The sequence below is a fragment of the Palaemon carinicauda genome, chromosome 15 (assembly GCF_036898095.1).
Source record: "Palaemon carinicauda isolate YSFRI2023 chromosome 15, ASM3689809v2, whole genome shotgun sequence".
NCBI lineage: Eukaryota > Metazoa > Arthropoda > Malacostraca > Decapoda > Palaemonidae > Palaemon > Palaemon carinicauda.
The window spans coordinates 20,300,159-20,324,829 of record NC_090739.1 but is presented as its reverse complement, the minus strand read 5'-3'; the positions used below and the strand labels follow the sequence as shown (position 1 = coordinate 20,324,829).

The following is a 24,671-nucleotide window of genomic DNA, read 5'->3' as shown; positions in this document are numbered from 1 at the left end:
TACCCTTTTATTATTTTATATGATCGTTACTTATAATTGAAGGACCAGCTCTGTAATAGAATATGTCAGATTTGGAAGGGACGGAGTTTTAAGTTGGAAGTAGTGCGTGTTTCTATCTGTTTAAATTCTTATCATTTATATATATAGGTATATATATATATATATATATATATATATATATATATATATATATATGTGTGTGTGTGTGTGTGTGTGTGTGTTTGTGTGTGTGTAAATGTATATGTGTGCATGCAGTATTAACGTCAATAGTTGAATTTTTCAAGCGAATCACTTCAAGAGCCTATTTATTATGTACCCGTTAAAGAAAAAGAAAGACTTTATCGTGTTATTTTCTCGTATTACATAATATTAATTCACGGTACTATAAAATTATAAAAGTAATACCTAAATCATTAACTATAGTTTAAAAAGAATATCAAGATTAAAATTGTGGAATGTTTAGATAAAGGCTAATTTCAACACTGGTTGTTAGCATTTAATTCATCCTCGTGTTTTGAGAGCTTCCTTTCATATGATAATGTCTCTAAAGTAGTTGTATGTGCAATGCTATCCCTTTTCTTAATCATAAATAGGAAATGGTTTAGACAGTTTCCACTTAAGAAAATACACAAGCTAGTCAAGCTTGAAGACACGTGTTTTTTCTGGCTCTTTGTTAGGATAGAAAACGTGTGGGAAAAACAAATCTTTAGTTTTGTGAAAATGAAGCTGGCCCTATGGCATCACAGCCTCTTTCTCCTGTATCGGCCTTTTAAGAAAAAAAAAAAAACAGATCGCCCTCACGTTTTTGACGGGGAAGGGGTGGTGCGGAGGCGCTGTAATTAATGAAATGAAAGAAAGGCTGCATTCCTCCTCGTTTATTACGTTTTCTCTTTCTACCCTTCGCTTTCCCCTCGAAATGACCTTTTGTGTTTTACCTCCCCTCGTCGGCCGTTATCTTGTCGTTCCATGTATTATGAGGGAACAACATTAAATAATTTTGACGGCCAATGCTTAGATCTGCTTTAAGCAACGACCACAAATAGGTCTGGGCTTTCTCGGCCGAGTTAATTTTTTCACTTGATTTTACCATTAAGAGAACAGGGACAAAAGGAAAGTTTTCTTATCCTTTTTTTTATTAAATAAATGTCAACACTATCCCTTGGAAGTATTAAGTAAATTGCTGGTTTCTTGTTTGGTTTTGAAACTATATTGAAGGCTAATCATGGTGACTAGACCATTCTCCAATAATCAATCTTATATAGAAATGAGATTTTTCCTGTGTTTTATAAAGTACCCAAAGAATAGCAATAAAAATGCTACGTAATATCGCGGCATTATATGCATGCAATAGCAAAAGTCTTTCTCGTAAATATGGCAGGCAGGTGTCCCACATTGGCGCTGAGCCATTTAGTGCACTCTTGTCTCGTCCTTGGTCTTACTATATCAAATTTCTCTTATCCATAACTCTCTCTCTCTCTCTCTCTCTCTCTCTCTCTCTCTCTCTCTCTCTCTCTCTCTCTCTCTCTCTCTCTCTCATATATGTAATATATATGTATGTGTATATATATATATATATATATATATATATATATATATATATATATATATATATATATATATATATATATATACTGTATATATAATGTATGTATATATATATATATATATATATATATATATATATATATATATATATATATATATATATATATATGTACCCATATATATATAATATATGTATATATAAATACACACACACACACACACACACACACATATATATATATATATGAGCTCTAGAATTATGTTTGTTTTTTAGGCATCATAATTGTACAGTAAGGATAACATGATTGCCAATTTTCCGTGGTAACAAGAGTAAGACTTGCATGCATTCATGCATCTTTGCATGTTCCCATTAGAGACCCAAGTACTTGTAAATTAATGTAATTAAACTCTTACAAACTCTAGAAAAAAAAAATGCGAGGCTGAGTAAGAGAAACCCCTAACAACACCCTCATGTGTGGAGATGAAGGTTATAAAATTTGTCAGTTATGTTTTAACAGAGGAGAAAGAATTATTATCCTTTTGAAGTTGGCATTAGTATCTGGGAGTGAAAGAAAGTTGTTTCCAATATTTTCCATTCTTTGATTCTATACTTTTACAAGCGTATCTTGCTTGTTGAGGAAATTTTTGCAGTATTTGTCTATTTTCTCTTTTTTTTTTTTTATTTCATACACTTTACCTAGTAACAACATTTGAGTACATAATTTAGCTAGATCTTTTTCTTCAACCTGTAATATCACATTCAAGATGTTAGCAACTCTAGATTGAAGCGTAGATCTCTGCAATCCACATATCAATAACTTTTCGACCCCGATGTCCATTTAAGTGTGGCATGGGATACTCTGACTGCTTGCTAGATAGTGTCAAGGTCACCGTTGCACAAAAGGGTCGATACTCGCTTGGGCGGATGCCATATTTTGTTGATCTCTCTCTCTCTCTCTCTCTCTCTCTCTCTCTCTCTCTCTCTCTCTCTCTCTCTCTCATTTCCTGTTATTTGCTATCTAGGTTAATTGGCTATATCTACTTTGTGGTCTATTCAATTTTAAAGTAATACGAGAGCTATCTTAAACTATTTTTTTTATATAAATATAATTTTGTAGTAAAGTTTTACATTCCTTTTTTATTGCTTTTGAATTCTTGTGGTCATTTATAACAACTGAATTGTATTTTTTTTATTTCAGTAGTTATATCCCAGACCTTAACATCTACAGTATTTACTTGCAAGTTTTGGGCTATAGTATTTTGCTAAAGCAGATGATATTTTTTTTTAGTTATGTGTAAACCAGGAAAAATCTCGTTATCAATTCAGAATTTCTTTGATGAACTATTTTTTCCCATTTCCTCTTCATCCGCTCTTATAAGTCTACTGGAATAATTATCAATTCTTTGTAGTTTCTGGCCAATGGCCTCCTCAACCAATTGTACAGTTTATTGGTCGACCGTTGATATAAAGATTTCAAATGTTTACGAGATCTTTCAACTCTAGATTTAGATTTAAAACTTAACTTGTTTGCATTATCCCCTACAAAGTTTTTCACAGGGCTATGTTCTTTCCTTTAATGTTTCCCTATAATGTTGACTGCAATTGTTTCAAGTTACGTAAGTGGATGTTAAATCTTCTTGTTCTTCCAAAAATTACAATTAAGTATCAAAATTTTTGTTGTGTGTGGAACTCTAATGATGTGGACCTCTGTTGCATCTTTGACGGGAAGATGCCATGTACCTCGGATTGTCACTAAAACGAGAAAAATTAAACTACTTTTAAAACGTGTTGCATCTTTTAGGAGAAAACAATTGACTATTTTCTTCCAGTTTTAGAGAAAAATATATTGAGAACACTCTTATAATAACATAGTTTATACCTAAATTGTGCCCATGTTAATTATGATGATAAAGAACACAAAGAGAGGTACATTTTAATTGGATGAAATTAACTTCGATATGATAAACAGGATTCCACTAGAAACATTTTAAAGAGCCTTCGGCAATTTAGAAAGTGTTTCTTAACGGCTGATATATCCACATGACCAATTTTATTATTGACAATCTCTTTGTTTCGTGCCTTTACTTTTCTATTCGGTCGGCACCGCTTCCATGATTCTCACCACTAGAAATATAGCAGGGAGATTGTCAGTGCCAGCATCAATCGTTTGTTCGTGGAAGACTCGCCTCTCCCGTTTCGAGAATTCTGTGACCTTTCCCGGGACCCTGTAAAGTAATACATTCCAGATCTCTCCTGTGTGGCTGCATTAGTTGCATCTTTACCATATACATACATACATGTATACTGTATATATATATATATATATATATATATATATATATATATATATATATATATATATATATATATATATATATATATATATATATTATATATATATATATAGAGAGAGAGAGAGAGAGAGAGAGAGAGAGAGAGAGAGAGAGAGAGAGAGAGAGAGAGAGAGAGGTAGTAGGTTGCCTAGGGCACCAGCCACCCGTTGAGGTACCAGCGCTAAAGTTATTGGGTCAGTTGACTTGTCAGACAGTACTACATGGCAGATTGTGTCATAGCCTCAGTAACTTGATCGTCTACTGTTTTGGGGAAGAGTTCTCTTGCTTGAGGTTACACTCAGGCACACTACTCTATCTTCTTTCTCTTCCTCTTGATTTTGTTGATTATTATCATTTATATACGAAAGATCTATTATAATGTTGTTGATGTTCTCAAAATATTTTGTTTTATTTGTTCATTACTTCTGTAGTTTATTTATTTCCTAGTTTCCTTTCCTTACTGGGCTATTTTCCTTGTTGGAGCCCTTGGGCTTATAGCATCCTGATTTTCCAAGTAGGGTTGTATTTTAGCTAGTAATTATATATATATATATATATATATATATATATATATATATATATATATATATATATATATATGTGTGTGTGTGTGTGTATATCTATGTATGTATATATGTATGTATGTATGTGTATGTATATATTCTAGAAAAGCAAAGGATTAGGTGATGGAAATAAAATCATGGCTGGCGGAAATTCAGCCCCGAATGGTTTAATTTTCATTTACATATCTTCAAGGCATATGGCTATAAAGTATAAAAAAGTTTTGATACAGCACTGTAACGAAAAACGCTTGATAGTTGTTGACAAAACAACATTAAGCTAGATACTTGCCAAATTACAGAATATCAATGAATTCTACTGTTGTATTGACAATTACAGTACATTAAAAAACTCGTCAAGATTCAAAATCCTTGACCACTGTGTATGTAGCTGATGCGATATTCAATAAACCTCTTTTTCAAACAGTTTACTGACTCACTCTAAAACGGTGATTGAAATCTGTCCAATCCTTAGTTAAGATATGACCAAGGAATAATCTGATTCATCTTTCCGTGAAACATTGTAAACAATCGCAAAACTCTGTAAACACTGTTGATGTGCCCTCCCAATCTTTTTTTTTATTATTTCTTATAGAGTTGTTTTAATCTAAAAGTGAATTACTTGTCTTGAGTGTTCATGATATTTAGCCCGATGATAGGAAAATGGTAGGATGACTATAATGTATCGAATGTGAAATGCTGAGGTTTTTGTTTTTTAAACGCCTTTCACGCATATACATATACATGTATGTGCGAAAGAGGTAGTGCATGGAGGTGCATATACTGTATATGTATAGTACGAACATACAACTCTCTCTCTCTCTCTCTCTCTCTCTCTCTCTTGTTATTCCATCGTCGCCTTCGTTTCTTAAGTAAAACTTGCATCCAGATCTCCCTTCCTGGCCTCTTTCAATCCTAGTTCCTCTCGGCCCTTATCCCTTTAAGTGGAGAGAAAGAGGTGTAGGGAAGAGGAGGAGACAGGAAGGGGTGGCTAGCCAGGGGTGGGGGGAAGGAGTGTTGTCAACGTCTCCCCCCTCCCTCTCCCCATTCCCTCTCTTGCGTGTGTCTGCCTTCACCCCAAGCGTACTCACACAATTTGGCACCGTTGCCATTTACACCCAAACGCGCGCATCTCTTTGCCGTTGTCCTTCCATTACGACCCCAACTTCTTCTTTTCTTGCTTATTTTCTTATTTTTTTTCTCGGTCTTTCCTTTTCTCTTCACATTCTGATAATCAGGGTTTGCCATCTCTGCGTAGCATCAATGTTTTGCCTTAGTCCATCGTTCTCCAAATTGCGAAAACTAAAGTTATTTCCTTCGATTGGAAAATTTTACGCATTATTTTGTTTTGTCTTTATAGCCAATTCTGTGTGGTCTCTGTATCGTCTACTATCAATCAGCTATTTTTTATGATTATATTAATTAATCTATTAGTTTGCTGATATTTATAAGATTTTTGTGTGTAACTGCAATTGACTAATCGTTCTTGCCAAATTAAGTGTCATGATTTTTACTTGCCTGATATCGGCAAAAGCTTCCTGGGATAGAGTCTAGCTAGTTTTATGCCTACACCAATTGGCAACAATCTTGGAGAGTGGTGTAGTTGTTGCTTCTGCTGCATCTGTTGTTGTTGTTGCTGTTGGCAACTCCTTCTTAAGTGTGCCGTGAAGGGCACCATCCCCCTGAGAGGGGTAATCCCTTAGTTTCTTTTAGACTCGAGAGATTGGCGTGTAATCTCGGCCAAAAGACTTAACAACCACTTGCTCCTAACTATATCGCGATCTCTCTTATATCCTTTGATCTCGTCTCCTTTATGGCCGCATCCTTTGAGAGTTCCTGCTACGATCTCCCTTGCCTTTGAAAGACTGATGTTCGTTCTTAAAGCAAGTGTTATGAATTTTATAGCGTAGAGGAGTTCTCACATTTATTTTGATGAGGTTACATCCGGTTAGTGTTTATTTCCACTTCCATCAGCATGCTCGTAAAATGTTTATTTACGTGTGCGCGCATGTGTGTGATGATGTATGTTTACCTTTAGATGCTTACTTACACAATGTCATGAGGTCATGCTTTCCTGACCCATTGGTACCTCGTCCGCCGATTGACTGTTTTAGGGTATACATTTCATGGTCACTTTCGCAAGTCACTAGGCGAACGCTAATCCTGACCTACTGCTTGACTACTGGCAATAAAAACTTTTAAATTTTTTCCCTTATTTCACGACCCCCCTCTCAAGAGTCGAGGCGGGCCAAGTGTGCCAAGTATTCTAATTATATCAGGTGGTTCCTTCGTCGGTATATTTGAAATCTTGGCTACTGGCATACGGAACTCCCTTGGTGTCGGCTGATTTCAATCATATTTCAGACGTTAACGTTAATTTTTTTTCACTGTTATTTTTCTCAAGCGATTTTATATGTTTTCCCCTCTTTATTGATAGTCGGTGTTATAAGAGATTTTTCTTATTTCTCCTGGTTGAATATGCAGTTTTAAAAGTTATATATTCTGAACTTTGTTGCCTATTTACTGTTACCATTTTGATGATTGTGTTTTTCCATATCATCTGTTGTTAATCACCGATAAAAGGTGTTTACTTAGTTGACAGCCTTCCCTGCAAAGTACCTACACATTTATTTAATAATTCAGACATGTATACTACAGTAGCTTCTTTGTTTATTGAGGTCGAAGTTAAACTTTAACAATTTCATATTTACCATAAATGCATGTATTTTTCCATGCTTCATCTATAAAAGAAATGCGTATTTGTTACTTCACATTGATTTGTAATTTATTTGCGCCAAGTACCTGGAAGTTTTTTATATCACAGATGGTAATATGTGCCTCTAGTTATTTTATTATTGACTTTTCTTGTTTCTTCTTCTAATGAAGAAAGTTACTAAAAGAACTGTATCTCCTTGTAGCTCGAAGCTAAAAGCACGTCAGTGCATTGTGCACCAAATAAATTCTTTGCATATAAGTTTTCGAAACGTCGCCTTAGTGTCTGTGCTTGCAAACCCGGAGGAGAAAATTACTGGAGGTGAAAAGAGTTTGAAATTGCTGTTGGAGGTCGAGGTACGAAGCAGGCTTATTTATAAGTAAGGATATGGTTAAAGAAAACTAGGGTTTTATAAGTTTGGTAAATATTTGAAATTCAGTCTGATGCACACACCTACACACGCACGCACACACACACACACACACACACATATATATATATATATATATATATATATATATATATATGTATGTGTGTATATATATATATATATATATATATATATATATATATATATATATATATATATATATATATATGTGTGTGTGTGTGTGTGTGATTATGTATCACTGACACTCGTGATTTTAATCAATGTAAATATCAACCGTAATGGCATTTATATATATATATATATATATATATATATATATATATATATATATATATATATATATATATATATATATATATATATATACTCCATAGTAATTTCAAGTCATAGCTTTCGTAATTATTTACAATGTTGTTGACTGTATGAAAAAAGTAATTGACCTTTTTGTTGTCAATGTGTGTTTCTTTTTATATAAAACCATGTAATTCGACGCAGATTTTTTTCCACATTACCCTCATGTTTGTGTCACTAAAGTTTTTTTTTATTTGTATCACTAAAGTTTTTTTTCTATATGATTAAGGTACCCATAAAGCTGTATTAATATATTGCAAAGGATTTAAAAAAAAAAAAAAGGAAATTCAAGCAGGAAAAATGTGTTTATCTATAATATAAATGTGTGTAATTAGATATAATATAGATATATATACATATACAGACTCATACATATATATACATATACATATATATACATATACAGACATATACATATATATACAGTATATATATATACTGTGTATATAATGTATATCTTATGTTATCATTATCCATTGCTAGCCCACTGCAGGACAGTGGCCTCAGACATGTCTCTCCACTCGCGTCTGTTTATGGTCTTTCTATCTTTCTATACCAGTATATTCCTGCAAATTTTCATAGCTCGGCAATCCATGTTTTTCTTCCTTCCCCTGTTTCTCTTGTAATCTCTAGGGACCCATTTTGTTATTTTTAATTTCCATCTATTATCTATCATTCTACTATATACATGTATTTGTGTATATATATATATATATATATATATATATATATATATATATATATATATATATATATATATATATATATATCTCTCATCCATTGCTAGCCCACTTCAGGACAAAGGCCTCAGACATGTCTCTCCACTCTCGTCTGTTTATGGTCTTACTATCTTTCTATACCAGTCTATTCCTGCAAATTTTCATAGCTCGTCAATCCATGGTCTTTTCTTCCTTCCCCTGTTTCGTTTGCAATCTCTAGGGACCCTTTTTGTTCATTTTAATTTCCATCTATTTTATATATATATATATATATATATATATATATATATATATATATATATATATATATATATATATATATATATATGTATATATATATATATAAATAATGTATGGTAAAAACGTTTGCCAACATAAGTAAACAAAAACATCTGCCAAGACTTTTTTTTTTAGATCTTATATAGGTCTTAGCTGTCTTGCCATATGTTGGTTAACCTTGATTACGACAGTCCCGGTGTTGGTTTCTCTCTCTCTCTCTCTCTCTTCTCTCTCTCTCTCTCTCTCTCTCTCTCTCTCTCTCTCTCTCTCTCTCTCTCTCTCCACGAAGTCAAGGTTGGGGAAGAGATGACGGTACAGGTGATGCCAAAAAAAAAAAAAAAAAATGTGTGAGTTTTGGTTTGACACAGTTAACTGACGTCATCAAAGGGTTCCATTTGTTATGTATTACAAATTTAAATAAGCTTGGGGTTTTTCGTAAAGGTGTTTATGTCTGAGTTTAACTTTTCTTTCCTCTTTATTTATATTAAAATCTGTGATATGTCGGACTCTTCTGTTTGTGTTTGTGTATGTGTATGTATATTTACACAGACATATCTCCCCTATATAGTAAAGAGCAAATGTCTGGCTATATATATGTATGTATATATATATATATATATATATATATATATATATATATATATATATATATATATATATATATATATTATATATATATATTTGTCATGTCTTGCTGAGCGCCATTGCCAGACGTATGACTATTCAGTCGCCTTGTCCTCCGGTAGGGGGAGAGGGAGTAGTCATACAGAGGTGAGAGGGGGATACCCTGAAAGGTACTCTCGGAAACCACAATCTCCCACAAATTGCCGAACCAGCGGGTTGTATTTAGGAAAGGTGGAGGGGTGGGAAGTGTTGAACCTGTGCATGTGCGCGTTTGTGTGCATATCTTATCTAAATGTTTAGCCATCGTTTTTGCGTGTCGCATACACTAGTGCAGTGCATTTGTATAAATTAATATAATACTTTTGTCACTAAAAGACGTTATTTTCATTTATTCATATAGCCAAAAAAATCTTATTCCAGTTTTGATTTCACTTTTCCACTATATCATAGACCCATAAGAAAATACTTTTTTACGATAAGTACTGCTACTCGGCCGACGAATTGAACCTTAGCGTTGAGTTGAAATAAAGGTAGACGGTAGACTTGAACATCCGCCTACCCTCATTTCTACTTGACGCTAAGGTTCGAATCCTTAGAGGGGAAATTTCCGTTATGGGTCGGTAATCCCGTGCCAGAGTGAATTCGAGGTTAAAAGGTATTTGTGCCTTATTCCCATCAATAAATATTAACCAACAGAGGCATATATATACTGTATATATATATATATATATATATATATATATATATATATATATATATATATGTATATATATATATATGTATGTATGTATATGTATATGTATATATTGGTCTGGGATCCTGTGGCAAAATGAATTCGATATCAAAAGGTATTCGTGGCCTATTTGAATTAATAAATGCGGATCAATATAGTGACATTTCCGATTTGTGTGTATATATGCGAGTGTATACAGAATATATATATATATATATATATATATATATATATATATATATATATATATATATATATGTGTGTGTGTGTGTGTGTGTGTGTGTGTGTGTGTGTGTGTGTGTGTGTGTGTGTGTATAATATTTACAAGACATGTATGGCTTACACTCCAAGCTCGTCGTAACACATGGCCCTCCATCTAGAGGTAAAGACCAAGGTCTGTGTTGGACAGGGCCGCGCTACAGATGGTACTGGATGGATGTCTAGGCTTTTACAGCCGCCTCTACCTTGATTGCCCATACTAGTTCGTGACTTTGACAATAATATTTTCCGAATCCTGCGAAAATTAGTATGTACTTCTATTACTACAAATATGTAAGATTCAGACTACAACAGTAGCATACTTCACCAATTTCGAAATCGGAAACGAAATCCACCTTCTAAGCAGATCATTTTATTTCAGGTTTACATTATTGGGAAAATCACAGTGCTCGTGGCGTTGAAAATTAATGATGTACTCCAACGGCATAATAATTTGAGTGTGAAAGTCGATAAGCCTGGGAGTAGGGCTCAAAGTTTGACTAGGATTGAATTATACACTATAGTGGAGGCTGACGTTGGGAGCGTGATGAACTTGGTGAAAGAAACCATTGACCTTCACTAGATGATTTATTTTAAATGAACGAAGACCTGTCTCGAATGATCGACTGTTTACATATCACTTGAATTGGATGAGCATCAGTTTCAAGGTTGTCCATGAGTTGCAGAGGCAAGAGGAAGGAAAAATCTTAGAGACTAAACATAAATATAACTATGTTATCAGTGCCAAAGTTAAGAAAAACGAGGGCTAAGCAATGGATACTGATGACGCAGCAGTTTCGCCCATAACCAAATCCTAGCTTACAAAGGCGAGGAGGTCGAGGACACTACTGGAAACTTTCGAACATTAGCATGCTTGATCTCCTGTACAGTGAATGCTAATCAATATCTATCTATCTATCAATCTATCTATCTATCTATCTATCTATCTAGCTGTATGTATATATATATATATATATATATATATATATATATATATATATATATATATATATATATTTATATTTATAATATATGTATGTATATATATAATATATATGTATATATATGTATATATGCATATCTATATACACATACATACATACATACATACATACATACCAACAAGTGTGTGTGTGTAAACATATGCTTATCTATATGTGCGAGTGTGTGTGTGAACGACCTGATTTGAATGGTAACTTCTCTATTTTGTTAAGATGAAAAAGGAGTGAGGTTGTCGGACGAAAGGAAACGATGGCAGGTAGAAAATGGTTAAATTCTTCCCAACTGATGACAAAAAAAAAGCAATATTTTTATCTGCAAGAATATAGTTGCGTAAATAATTTTGCCATAATCTAGTTAGGTTATGTAGATTTTTTTCTGTTACTTTTTGTTGTTACGTTAGCTTTGATTTTATTCCCTTGTAGAACGTTGAGCAAGATGAAACTGCAACTCTAGAGGGAGGGTGAAGTTTTTCCACGAGTTTGGAAGGTATCAGAGTAGCGTTATGTGTGTGTGTATACATATATATACAGTATATTATATATATATATATATATATATATATATATATATATATATATATATATATATATGTGTGTGTATATATGTATATATATTATATATATATATATATATATATATATATATATATATATATATATATATATATATATATATATATATACAAAATTACCAATACCATCTCTTTTTAATTGATATGGGAACTTTCGGTGTTTGGGAGTTTTTTTTTTTTCTTTTTTTCTTTTTTTTTAACTATTGTAACTGTTCCTTTAAAGGCACTATACACATCTTAAATGAAATTGCTCCTTGTTGTGAGCAGAAGATCAGCAAGGTTGATTATTTAACTTCAAGAACTATTTCTTCATGTTTTAATTGTGAGTCTTATATTCCATTATAAGTGTAATTCATTCTTCAAGTAATCGTATTAGATCTTATTATCGCTATTCTTTATAAGAATGTAATTAACTGACAACTTACGTAACCGGCGGATGCTGTAATTAGACCCTTATCTATGTTCTTTATCATAGAATATATCTGGCAAAGTCATTAATCGGAATGAATGATTGACAACTGAACAAAAGATACACTTAATGAAAAAACTTTTTGTTCTTGTGATCATATGGCTGGTAATTAACTACATATTCCATTACATTGTGTTAGAGGCTCCTTACCACTCGCATGGAAACAGCGAGAAAGTCGCTGATATTAGTTACCGAGACTCTCCAAAGTGGATTATATTTCCACCTTGGTGACTAGTGTAATATAAGAGGAATATTTGAAATATAATGCGGCAACAGAAATTGTGTGCTATGGAGCATATTCCAAGGAAGCTGCTGGTAATGGCTCACTTGGGCTCACTTTTCCTATATTTCCTCGAAAATTTCGACATAAACCTTCGTCGGTCGTCATTGGATGACCACTTTGCATTCCATGCTTATTTAAACAGTTTGTGACAGTCTGTGAATGTTTTGGCAACTTTGTATAACTTTATAATGGAGATTCTACCCACTGTATACTTGCCCGTCTTAGGATTTTTATACAGTGAAAGTACCTAAGAAGACTGAACCTCATTCCGTGTGGATGGACTTGCTGTATGCTTTCTAACCTAATCAGAGGATGGAATTTAAAATTAAGGGAAAAATTCCTGGTACGAACTAGGAAGTCACAGTTCACTGTTCGCTTGTGTCGGCAGGCCGTAAACAGTTCACTGCTGGTCGGTCCAGTGCCCCACCTTGTGACACAGGCTCTTGCGCTGTCAGCCCGGAAGCAACAGTTCACTTGTGTTATAAGTTGCCTGGCCCTTTCAACCATTCACGGGCTACTACAATCTTGCAGCTCTTAACACAGTTCACTGATGTTTCTGTGTTAAAGGAGGGAGTGGTAACATTATGGCTAGTTCTCTCTCTCTCTCTCTCTCTCTCTCTCTCTCTCTCTCTCTCTCTCTCTCTCTCTCTCTCTGCGTGGGTCAAATTAAGATATATTTATCGGTGTATTAAAAGGGAATAGTTATGTTAAAGAGATGACATTGCTTAAATTTCCGACATTCTATCCCTTGTTCCCCTTCTGCGTAACTGGCATATAGTTTTAAGGTTCGATGGTAATGATACAGTAAATTTGCATATGTTTGCTATTCAAATCTGTGTTAAGTGCTTGCATATGTCTGATCTTGAATTACAGTATATAGCTGTTGCAAACCTTGATAGGAAATATGTTATGCTGGTTTATTGAAATCTTTTTAACATTCGGTTTGTTGAAACCGCATCCATCCGTCGTGGTATATTTACCATATGTGAAGGTCGTAAAACGAAAATAGTATAGTATAGAAAATGCTATAGAACAAGGAAATGGGACAAGGAATCAATACATGTGTTAATCAGGACATGTATTTATTTGGCTTTTATTCTCGCATATGTTAATGGGGATATCTCTTGTTTATATTTATGTAGAATAGTTTGGTATGGCTTTGCTTCTAAAATTGGTCATCATCCAAATTAAGTGTAAACTTTTTGCTAATATATCGAAGACAAAAAAAAAAAAATAAATAAATAAAGAATAAATGAAAAATAACGCTAGAGGTTTTTCTTGTTTGTAAGTTTTTTTTTGTTTTTATGTTACCCTCCCTGTCACCAAGTGAAGATCCTATCATTTGCCACTGAGAGAGCTGTCATGTAGTGCAGCTATTACTCTATATCATACCCATGCTAACGATCGTCGTTTAATGAACAGCTGGTGTGGAACTACGTTCTTTAATAAGATTGTGACATAGAGACTTGAAACACACTTATTCTTAGACGCGTTTGCGTGAAACGTGTCTTAATTGTAAATGCCTTCATTTAAGTACAGAAATATTTGTAATTATACGATGCCATTTATGAATAATAAGGGAATGGCTGTGTATTGAAGTTTGTAATTATCTGCGAAGATTTGAACTTGAATATATCTTTTTATAGCCTTAGTTTCTTAATGATTAAACGAAAAGACAGGAAGATGTATCTAATATGTAATTTATATCTTCGTTTAAAGAGAAAAATATCCCGAGAAAACCTTTTACGTAAGATTGCTCTCGCATTTTGTCATTTGAAGTATCTTGTGATCAAAAGGTTGGGGATTCATGCTGTATCCTATCTATTATTAAACAGGGAACATAGAAAAATAATAAACTTCAATAATGCCTAATGTTGAAGGTAACTGGTTCATGTGTTTTATAATGAACACAGTCATGTATTTCCATTTTTAGTAACATATGTAAATTTAGTATTAGTATTCGCAGCAGTTGTTAGAAAACGACATTAGACACCTTATCCGCGAATATATTTGAGTGATGTGGTGTTTAATTGTCAGTATTCGTTAAGCCAAAATTTTACCCAGTTTGTCTCCGCAGCTTGAAGGGATTGTGAAATTTTTAAGATTTCCTTATAGACTGCCTTTCGGGCAATAGACTGATATCCATAGAAAACAAATTTAAATGGCAAACAGCTAAACCGAAATACCCTCAGTTGTTGAATGTCAACGCGATGCTTTAACACTAGACTTGTGATCTGGCAATGCTCTTCGCTTGAATATAACTGAAAATTCCGTTTTATTTCCGAATTATATCCTTTACTGGGTCTTAAATATACATTTGTTGTTTTGGGTGTATAAATTTGTTACAGTAATATGTAGAGATTATTTTTTCTTTTAATTTGCCTTGTTTGTTAGTGAATTTAATGACCAAACAACGAGGGACAGATAAATGCATATGTTCATAACTCTCATTTTGGAAAATTTTGTGCCGAAAAATATCATTGAAAGTTTTTATCTAGCAGAAAAACGTCACGAGTATTAACTGACTTTAGTCACTTGGCTTGTATACATGACAAAGGAACACTTAATACACTTACGTACCTTACGTTGTATTAATATCCTCACGTCTTTTCAAATATATAAGGGATTGTTTCTTTTTCCGTCATTGTTATTGCCAACATTAAATGAAGGCTTTATCACCACAAGATGTATTTGTAATCGAGTTGATGTATTTAGATTCGCAACTTTGAAGATTTTTATTCTGTCATTCGTCCACTCAAGATTATCTTGCATTTTCTTGTTGGGATGACTTTGAAATGTTCGGAGTTTGAAATAACAACGGTTAGAGTGGGGTAAAACTGGTAGGGTCTATAAGCATTCGATGCCCTTCAAAATACAGAGATCCCGTGGCCGACCAGAAGCTATTATCATTAAGTTGATTCGCCCTTGGGTCTCTGATCCCGAGGCATATAGAGAATCCAGATATTAAGAGTTGTATGATATATGGCTTATATGAATATATACATATAAATGTGTATATATATATATATGTATATATACATACATTATATATATATATATATATATATATATATATATATATATATATATATATATATATATATGAATATAGGGTGTGTGTGTGTATATATATATATATATATATATATATATATATATATATATATATATATATATATATATATATATATATATATATATATATATATATATATATATATATACATGTACATATACATACAGAGAGAGAGAGAGAGAGAGAGGAGAGAGAGAGAGAGAGAGAGAGAGAGAGAGAGAGAGAGAGAGAGAGCGAGAGAGAGAGAGAGAGAGAGAGAGAGAGAGAGAGAGAGAGAGAGAGAGAGAGAGAGAGAGAGAGAGAGTTCCAAATGTTTTTGGTTTTATGATTGCCTGCAAATTTTCATTACGAGACTTGAAACCATCTATTCGTTTTCCCAATTTGTAGAAAGCTACATGGAGGGATTTATGAATTTGGGTCATATAGTCAACTACACTGAGACCAAGGAGGCTATTCAGTGCCGTGGTGCAGCTGTGGAGAAAATCCCAGTGTTGCACCTTAAGTAAAAGTTAGGAGATTGTACAGTCAGAGGGAAGAAATCTCTTAATTGGCAAACACTTCCAAATCAAGGAAAACAGTTAGCTCTCCCCGTCCCCGGTAGGAGAGTGAGTAGTCATACCCTGGTGAGAGTGGTGAGCGTGTCTGTGCGTTTCTATATATTAAGCCTTCATTTTTAAAGAGCACGTAGTACAATAGTATATCATAAGTTCTTTACAACTGTGACTTACTTGATTTATCTAAATTGATGTCATTTTGATTTTGCTCTTTTGTTATTGGCTTCACTTTTTTCAATAATAAAATGTCTAGTATTCATCCGTCCTTCATTATTAACACTTAACACATGTCCAAAATGCATAGCCATGACTAACATGTTTGTTGTAAAGTGATATCAGAAAGAAGTCTGTTTTAGTTCTTAGATAAATGGTACTTAAAACACGTATCGCTCTCTAAAACAATGGCGATGTGGTAAAATGCGGTAGTTTATTCAAAGACCTTGTTTCGTTCTTTTCGGTATTCCGAAACTTGTTACATGAGAAAGTAAATTAACATTGACCCCACCATAAGAACTATTAACACAGAAATACAAACACTTGTCGTCTCTAAGCCTTGGTTTGATTAGAAAAACAATGAACTCAAGGTTTCTTATTATTACTCATGTCAGATGAATAATCTTCATGGTTGTTTTTGGTCTTTCAAGGCTGCTGATAAGAAAACTTTAATATGCCCTTGTGAAGTATATTAAATTTTAAGTTTTCTTTTTTTTTATTTATTTAATCTGTTGAAGACAAAAATAGAAGATATATGGTTACGTTTAACCTTTACCCTTTACTTATAAGACACCGGCATAGATATATTTCCAACTGTTAGTAAATGAGAATCCAATTGGACAAACGAGGTGATTAAAATATGATCCAGGAGCACGTTACCCAGTGACATAAATCGGTATCCGGTTTGAATTCAGTGCCTAGCTTTCAGTTAAGAAGGTCTTGTGGTATGATACTTAAATTTCGTGAAATGCCAGTGTGAGACCTGCACGCTTAACCTCCGGTGTTGTCGCCGTTATCAAACGGGTATTACTTTGCTTGTTATTAAAATAATTACCATTACTTGTGTTGTTGTTGTTGCTGACAATATTGTACTGTAGTTTTTATATTCAGATTTTTAGAATCGCTGAGATGGGAAACTTGAAATTATGGAGATGATATCCTTCATGAAATTAAATTACCTTTCATTAAGTATTTTGTGGTGTCGTAGAAGCTATTATTTAGATTTTTGTTTTTGTTTTTTATATTTTTTCATATATATATATATATATATATATATATATATATATATATATATATAAATATATATATATATATATATGTGTGTGTGTGTGTATGTGTATATATACACACATACATACATAAATGAGAGAGAGAGAGAGAGAGAGAGAGAGAGAGAGAGAGAGAGAGAGATTGATTATCTTTAGTATACGAGAACTAGTTTTCTCTATACACTATACATTATACTTACACAGTCATACAAACATACTTATAGATACATGTTTAAGAGAGAGAGAGAGAGAGGAGAGGAGAGAGAGAGAGAGAGAGAGAGAGAGAGAGAAAGAGAGAGAGAGAGAGAGAGAGAATCTTTTTCCAATACAAACGTTGAAAATTGGGAAAAGATAAACCTAATGATTATTTGGAGGCGTATATTCGTTTACAACCTGATTAGATGAGTAACATCTGTGTAAATAGAGAACGCCTGTATTATCACCTGTGACAAAATTATCCATATGTTGATGACATAAGCTTCCACTCTACCTGTAAGTGTAACCAGTGGTCTCTGAAGGGGTAGTTTATTGGTATAGTTTGATACTAATCTATTCAGATATAAAAGAGTATTCGTAGTCTGCAATAATAGATATTAACACTTCTTGTTTTCTTCGGCTTTTGCCACTTACATGCATAAGCATAAACAACCTTCCAATGTTGTATGATGGCTGTATTTTGTAGAATCGGTTCCAATAATGGTAGAGATATCATCACGAAAGACTTTAAGCTTCCTCCCTAGTGATTTGCCAGTCTTTCTTATTTTTTTCAATTATGATTCTTTTATTTATTCTTTGTTTTGCCTAATTAATACTGTATATATCAGCGACGGATAGAAGGGACTCAACAATTGTAATGAATTTAAAGAGCTAAGGTCATGATTAAGAGGTCAATTGTCGAATATAATTTTAACCTTGGCCATATCTATTGAACTTTACGAGATAAAGCCAATGTGCTAATTAGTGAAATTAGGCGAAGTTCGCACTTAAGAGATCAACAGTTAGATATGAATTTAATCTTGGTCTTAATCTTTGAATTGTATCAGGTAGATAATTCATATGCAACAAGAATGTTTAACTAATAAATGCAGTATGTAGAGGGAATCAAACTCGTGGTCATATTACAGGTTCAAGGTCAAACTTACGATATCAAATTCAAGGCCATGCTTAAGATGTCAAGTCCATGGGCATACTTATAGGTCAAGGTCTTTCTTGTTGGATAAAATCAAATGCAAATGCTTTCTTAACCATAACGTTTAAAATTTTTGGGAAAAATTTGTGTATATCCTTAAGGCCAAATGAGAATTTATTTTAATCGCATTGCTTAACAAACGCGTGTTTTTAAATTTTCAAAGTGAATACTTAGGACCATTTAAAAAGATCCAAAATTTCTTAGTGGTGAATATGTAACTATGCGCCTTTTAATTTTTTTATGGAGGTCTTTTTCATTAGCAAATGCCATTGGTCAATAATGTTTCCAAAATTAACATGAAATTGATTGGTAATTTATTTTTTTAGTTCTAGGTCCCTTTACTTGTAAGGAACATGTAGTTAAAGTCCCGTTTTATGTTTATTTCGCTATACTATTGAGCCATAACTTTTAAAATCTACAGATAATTTTAACGAAAAAATTCAATGTACATAAAAATTGTAAAGAATTTTTTGCTTTGAAGTAGAGTTATGATTAGTTCCTTTCAGTAAAAGAAATGTATTTTAAACTTAGCATCTCTTTTTCCTCTCCTTTCAGGTCATTTCTTGTACCTGGGCGTAACCAAGAACTCCAACCAGACCAACATCACCCGGCTATCACCTCCCCTTGGTGGAGAGCTCCGGCAAGGGCTGTCGTCCTAGAAGCAGACTACCACGTCTGGAAAACGGATGAATCGTCCGTCATTAAGATTCTCCTCGAGGTCAACAATCACCAGAATCACCAGCCTCGATGATTTCGGCAAAATCAACGAGACGGGAAAGTGAGTATTTGTACATCTTTAGAGTATAAGCTGTGGATTGCCGTCCTGTGGAAACAAGGGTGTCAGGACGCTTTGATAGTGAACAATTAAAGATAAATATTGCAAGAACATTAAAATACATCTTTCATATATACAGTATATACTATAAAAACTTTAATAACAACAAGGGGAAAAGAAATAAGATAAAATAGTATGTCCGAGTGTACCCTCAAGCAAGAGAACTCTACTCCAAGACATGGTACAGGGGCTATGGAACCACCCAAGACTAGAGCACAATGGTTTGATTTTGGGGTGTCCTCCTAGAAGAGCTACTTGCCATAGCTAAACAGGCTCTTCTACTCTTACATCTACTGCAGTGTATTTGCTAACCCCTTGAGCGAAAAATAATCCTTGTGGCCGCGTGCTTTTATAAATATATAATCAACCATTATCCTCTCCATAATCTAAGGACATCTGAATTTTGAAAATTTTCACTTTTTTTAACTTTTTAATTTTTAGAATTTTTAGTTAGATGGAAGATTGTGTTTATACCAAGTATTGAAGAGTAATTTCAAGAGAATTTTAGCATTACATATCAGGTTGAGTGATTATAAAGGGGTATTTTAGATAAACTTGCTAACAACTATCGTTACACAGTAAGAATCTGATCATTCCTTCACGAGAGTAGTGAAGATTTTCCTAGAATACAGATATATAGGTTGGGATAATTAAACGAATACAAATGCGATGAAATAAAATTCGGGTTGGCTTTAAACAGAGAAACGCACAGTAATTCTGATGTCACGTCATAGTCACGTCATAGTTTTTAAAAGATAGTTGCCGTACCATTATCAGAAGACACGAGACATTTGCATTCATAGCTTGCATTATTACGGGAAGAAAGTGGATACGCTGATCATCATAAGGATTATTTTAGTATGGAACAGATGGGGCCTTTGAAATGGGTAAAAATGTACTAGCAGCCTTGGAGTTTATTTCCTATATAACAAGGACGGAAAGATAAAGGCTTAATGCAATGAATACTCCTCTCATATTTATTTCCCTATAGGATATGATAATCTAGCTGGATTGGATCTTTCGAAAATGCGTTCCATTAGTTAGGCATATTGATATAAGATGAATGATGTCGAACATTATTTGCATTTATGATAATATTTTTCTTGTGTTCATGTTGTTTCCTGTACAAGTTTGTCAGTAAAAGTTTCTTAATAGAAAAAAATGCATAGATTCTCTCTCTCTCCTCTCTCTCTCTCTCTCTCTCTCTCTCTCTCTCTCTCTCTCTCTCTCTCTCTCTCTCTCTCTCTCTCTCTCTCTCTCTCTCATATATCAGAACATCATATAAGAACAGGAAGGAAGCATGGGAGAATCCATATTATTACCAATATTAAATAATGGGGATGAAACACAAACCATAATAGTGATGAATGCACAGGGTTTAGTCACGAGTAACTCTAAAAGGAAAATAGAGTTCTTAGAAGAACTAACCCAAATTGAAAAAATAGATATATTAAATATAAGTGAAACATGGTATTCCCAAGAGACTGGCAGTGATGACCAGATAAAGGGTTTCCAAACTTATAGATCAGACAGAAAAAATAGGAATCAAGGGGGAACCGCAATATATATATGGAAGAGACATAAATTAAGGAAAAGTCTGTGAAAAATACAGCAACACAGAATGTGAATTGATTGCGGTAGAATTTTAATTTGAAAAACTAGTGAATATTGTAGTTTACAGACCCCCAAACACTAAGGAGTTTGACATAATAATAGAAAAAATAGATGATATATGTAGAAACCATAAAGACTGGAATATACTCCTATCCGGAGATTTTAACTTTCCTTTCGTGGATTGGAAAGAACGGATAGAAGAAAGTGGTTGTATGTATACATATAAAAAAGAGAGTAATAGTAGTGCAGAAGATAAGAGGCAATTTGAAAAACTTCAAGATATGCTATTAGAACACAATATGCAACAAATAAACCACATTCCAACAAGAAAGGAAAATGTCCTAGATCTAGTATTTGTGAATGAGGTGAATTATGTTAAAGAAATAATAGTGTATAACACAGGAATTTCAGACCACAATGTCATAGAATTGATAGTCCATTCCAAAGCAAGTGATCGCAGAATTAATAAAAGCACAAAACTTTGGGAAGGATATGGAAAATATAATTTTTACAGTAAGAATACAAAATGGTCAGAAATAAATGAAGAACTGAATAAAGAATGGAAAAATGTATTTGTAAGTGATAATATACAGGTAAATACGGACATACTGTACAAAATACTGGAAAAAAATTTTGAAAAATATGTACCGAAAAAAAAACAATAAACAAAAGACGTGCATACCAAGAGACAGAAGGATCTTATTTCAGAAAATTAGAAAGTGGAAGAAAAATCTTGCAAAAGAAAAAAAATGTGTGGAAAATGAGGGAAATAAAATGTAAGATAGAAAATGCAGAACAAAAGATTATAGAGTCGAAAGAAAATGAAAAAAGGGTTAGAAGAAAGGAAACTTCAAAATATAAAAAGAAACTCCAAAGTACTTTACTCCTATGCAAAAAAGATGAATAAAGGGAGAGTAGAAATAGGCCCTCTAAGAATTGAAGGACGGCTAACGAATGAAAAAAAGGAAATATGCAACATATGAGCAGAAAAATATAAGAGTGAGTTCACGCCAAGAATTGCGAATGAGAATAATGAAACAGAAATGAGAAAAGAAAATGTTGAATATCTAACGGATATAGATATTAATAAAGCAGATATTGTCAAGGCTATAAACGAAATTAAAAATGGATCGGCAGCCGGACCAGATGGAGTTCCAGCGATTTTGTTTAAAAAAAAAAAACTGCAAACACTATCGCGAAGCCGCTTGCAATACTGCTAAGACAAAGTGTAGATATGAGCGAGATATATGTTAAACATAAATTAGCCTATATAACCCCTATTTTCAAAAGTGGATCAAGACTAGAGGCAAGCAATTATAGACCTGTTAGTCTAACATCACATATTATGAAAGTGTATGAGAGGGTAATAAAAAAGAAAATAATGAACCATTTGGTTAAAAATAATTTGTTTAATATGGGTCAACACGGTTTCGTGCCTGGAAAAAGTACACAGACCCATCTGATAGCACACTATGAAAACATATACAAAAATATGATAAATGAAAAAGACACAGATGTGATCTATCTAGATTTTGCAAAAGCCTTTGACAAGGTAGACCATAACATATTGGAGAAAAAAATGTAAAAGCATAATATTGTGGGAAAGATAGGAAAATGGGTAAAAGAATTCCTGCAAAACAGAAAACAGATAGTGGTTGCAAATGACGAGAAATCAGATGAAGCCCAGGTAATATCTGGTGTGCCACAAGGTACGGTATTAGCTGCACTGCTGTTTGTTATTATGATCTCAGACATAGACTGTGATGTTGAAAACTCCGTAGTGAGAAGTTTTCGCCGATGACACAAGAATAAGTAGAGAAATTACTTGTGATGAAGATAGGAACTCACTACAAAGAGATCTAAACAAAATATATGAATGGGCGGAGATAAATAGGATGGTATTTAACTCCGATAAATTCGAATCAATAAATTATGGAAACAGAGAAGGAATGGTGTATGCATACAAGGGACCTAATAATGAGACAATCACAAACAAGGAAGCAATTAAAGACCTTGGTGTAATGTTAAATAGGAATATGTTATGCAACGACCAAATAGCAACACTGTTGGCTAAATGTAAAGCAAAAATGGGAATGTTATTCAGACACTTTAAAACAAGAAAAGCTGAACACATGATTATGCTTTACAAAACTTATGTACGTAGTACACTCGAGTACTGCAATGTGATATGGTACCCACACTACCAAAAGGATATTGCGCAAATAGAGAGTGTACAAAGGTCCTATACTGCTAGAATAGAAGAAGTTAAGGACCTTGACTACTGGGAAAGACTGCAATTTTTAAAACTATACAGTCTAGAAAGGAGAAGAGAACGCTACATGATAATACAAGCATGGAAGCAAATAGAAGGAATTACTGAAAACATCATGGAGCTTAAAATATCAGAAAGAGCAATCCGAGGTAGATTAATAGTGCCAAAAAATATTCCAGGTAAACTAAGAAAGGTGCACAGGACATTAATCCACTACGCACCAGCATCGATAATGCAGCGACTATTTAATGTGTTGCCAGCTCATCTAAGAAAGCATACCAGGAGTGAGCGTAGAGGTGTTTAAGAATAAGCTCGATAAATACCTAAGATGCATCCCAGACCATCCAAGACTGGAAGATGCAAAATACACTGGAAGATGCATTAGCAACTCTCTGGGGGATATACGAGGTGCCTCACACTGAGGGACCTGGGGGAACCCAAACAAAAAATAAGGCAATAGGCAATAAGGCATAAGGTATATATATACATATATATATATATATATATATATATATATATATATATATATATATATATATGTGTGTGTGTGTGTGTATATATATATATATATATATATTTAGTATTTTTTTATCCCCTTAGTGGTTGAATGTTTTTTTACTGCCGTTGATTTATAGTCTCTTTACACGCCAGACACTGTTACTAACAGAATAGCAATATGTTTACAACGATCATATTTTATGATATACTGAGTAAATGTGGATATGAATAAAATAGTATGTTAGTGTCCTAATTAATCTGTCATTTTACCATGATAATGTAATGAAATGAAGTAGTGTAAGAATACATGCATAACGATTGAGTCATTGATGTTGTATGTAATGATTGTATCACGGCAATGATGAATGCATGTACTACTTAATTACAATGAGTTTAATGAAGATGTAGATGGCCGAATCAAACAAACTGCTTATTTGACATTTAAAGTAGCAAAGGATAATGGAGTAATTATTTCATTGCTAAGAAATGTTATTTTAATTAGTTTACTCATATCGCCTGCTAAGAACTTTATTTATGCT

General features: G+C 33.3%; 1 protein-coding gene across 1 annotated transcript in view; it reads left to right on the top strand.

Annotated features, from left to right (window-relative positions):
• The window catches only part of Alk (Anaplastic lymphoma kinase), a 1,005,172-nt gene that overhangs the window by 597,118 nt on the left and 383,383 nt on the right, over positions 1 to 24,671 (top strand). Inside the window, 3 exon segments of the mRNA XM_068387529.1 lie at positions 19,469 to 19,522; positions 19,525 to 19,639; positions 19,641 to 19,691. Of these exon segments, the coding sequence (XP_068243630.1) occupies positions 19,469 to 19,522; positions 19,525 to 19,639; positions 19,641 to 19,691 (220 nt within the window).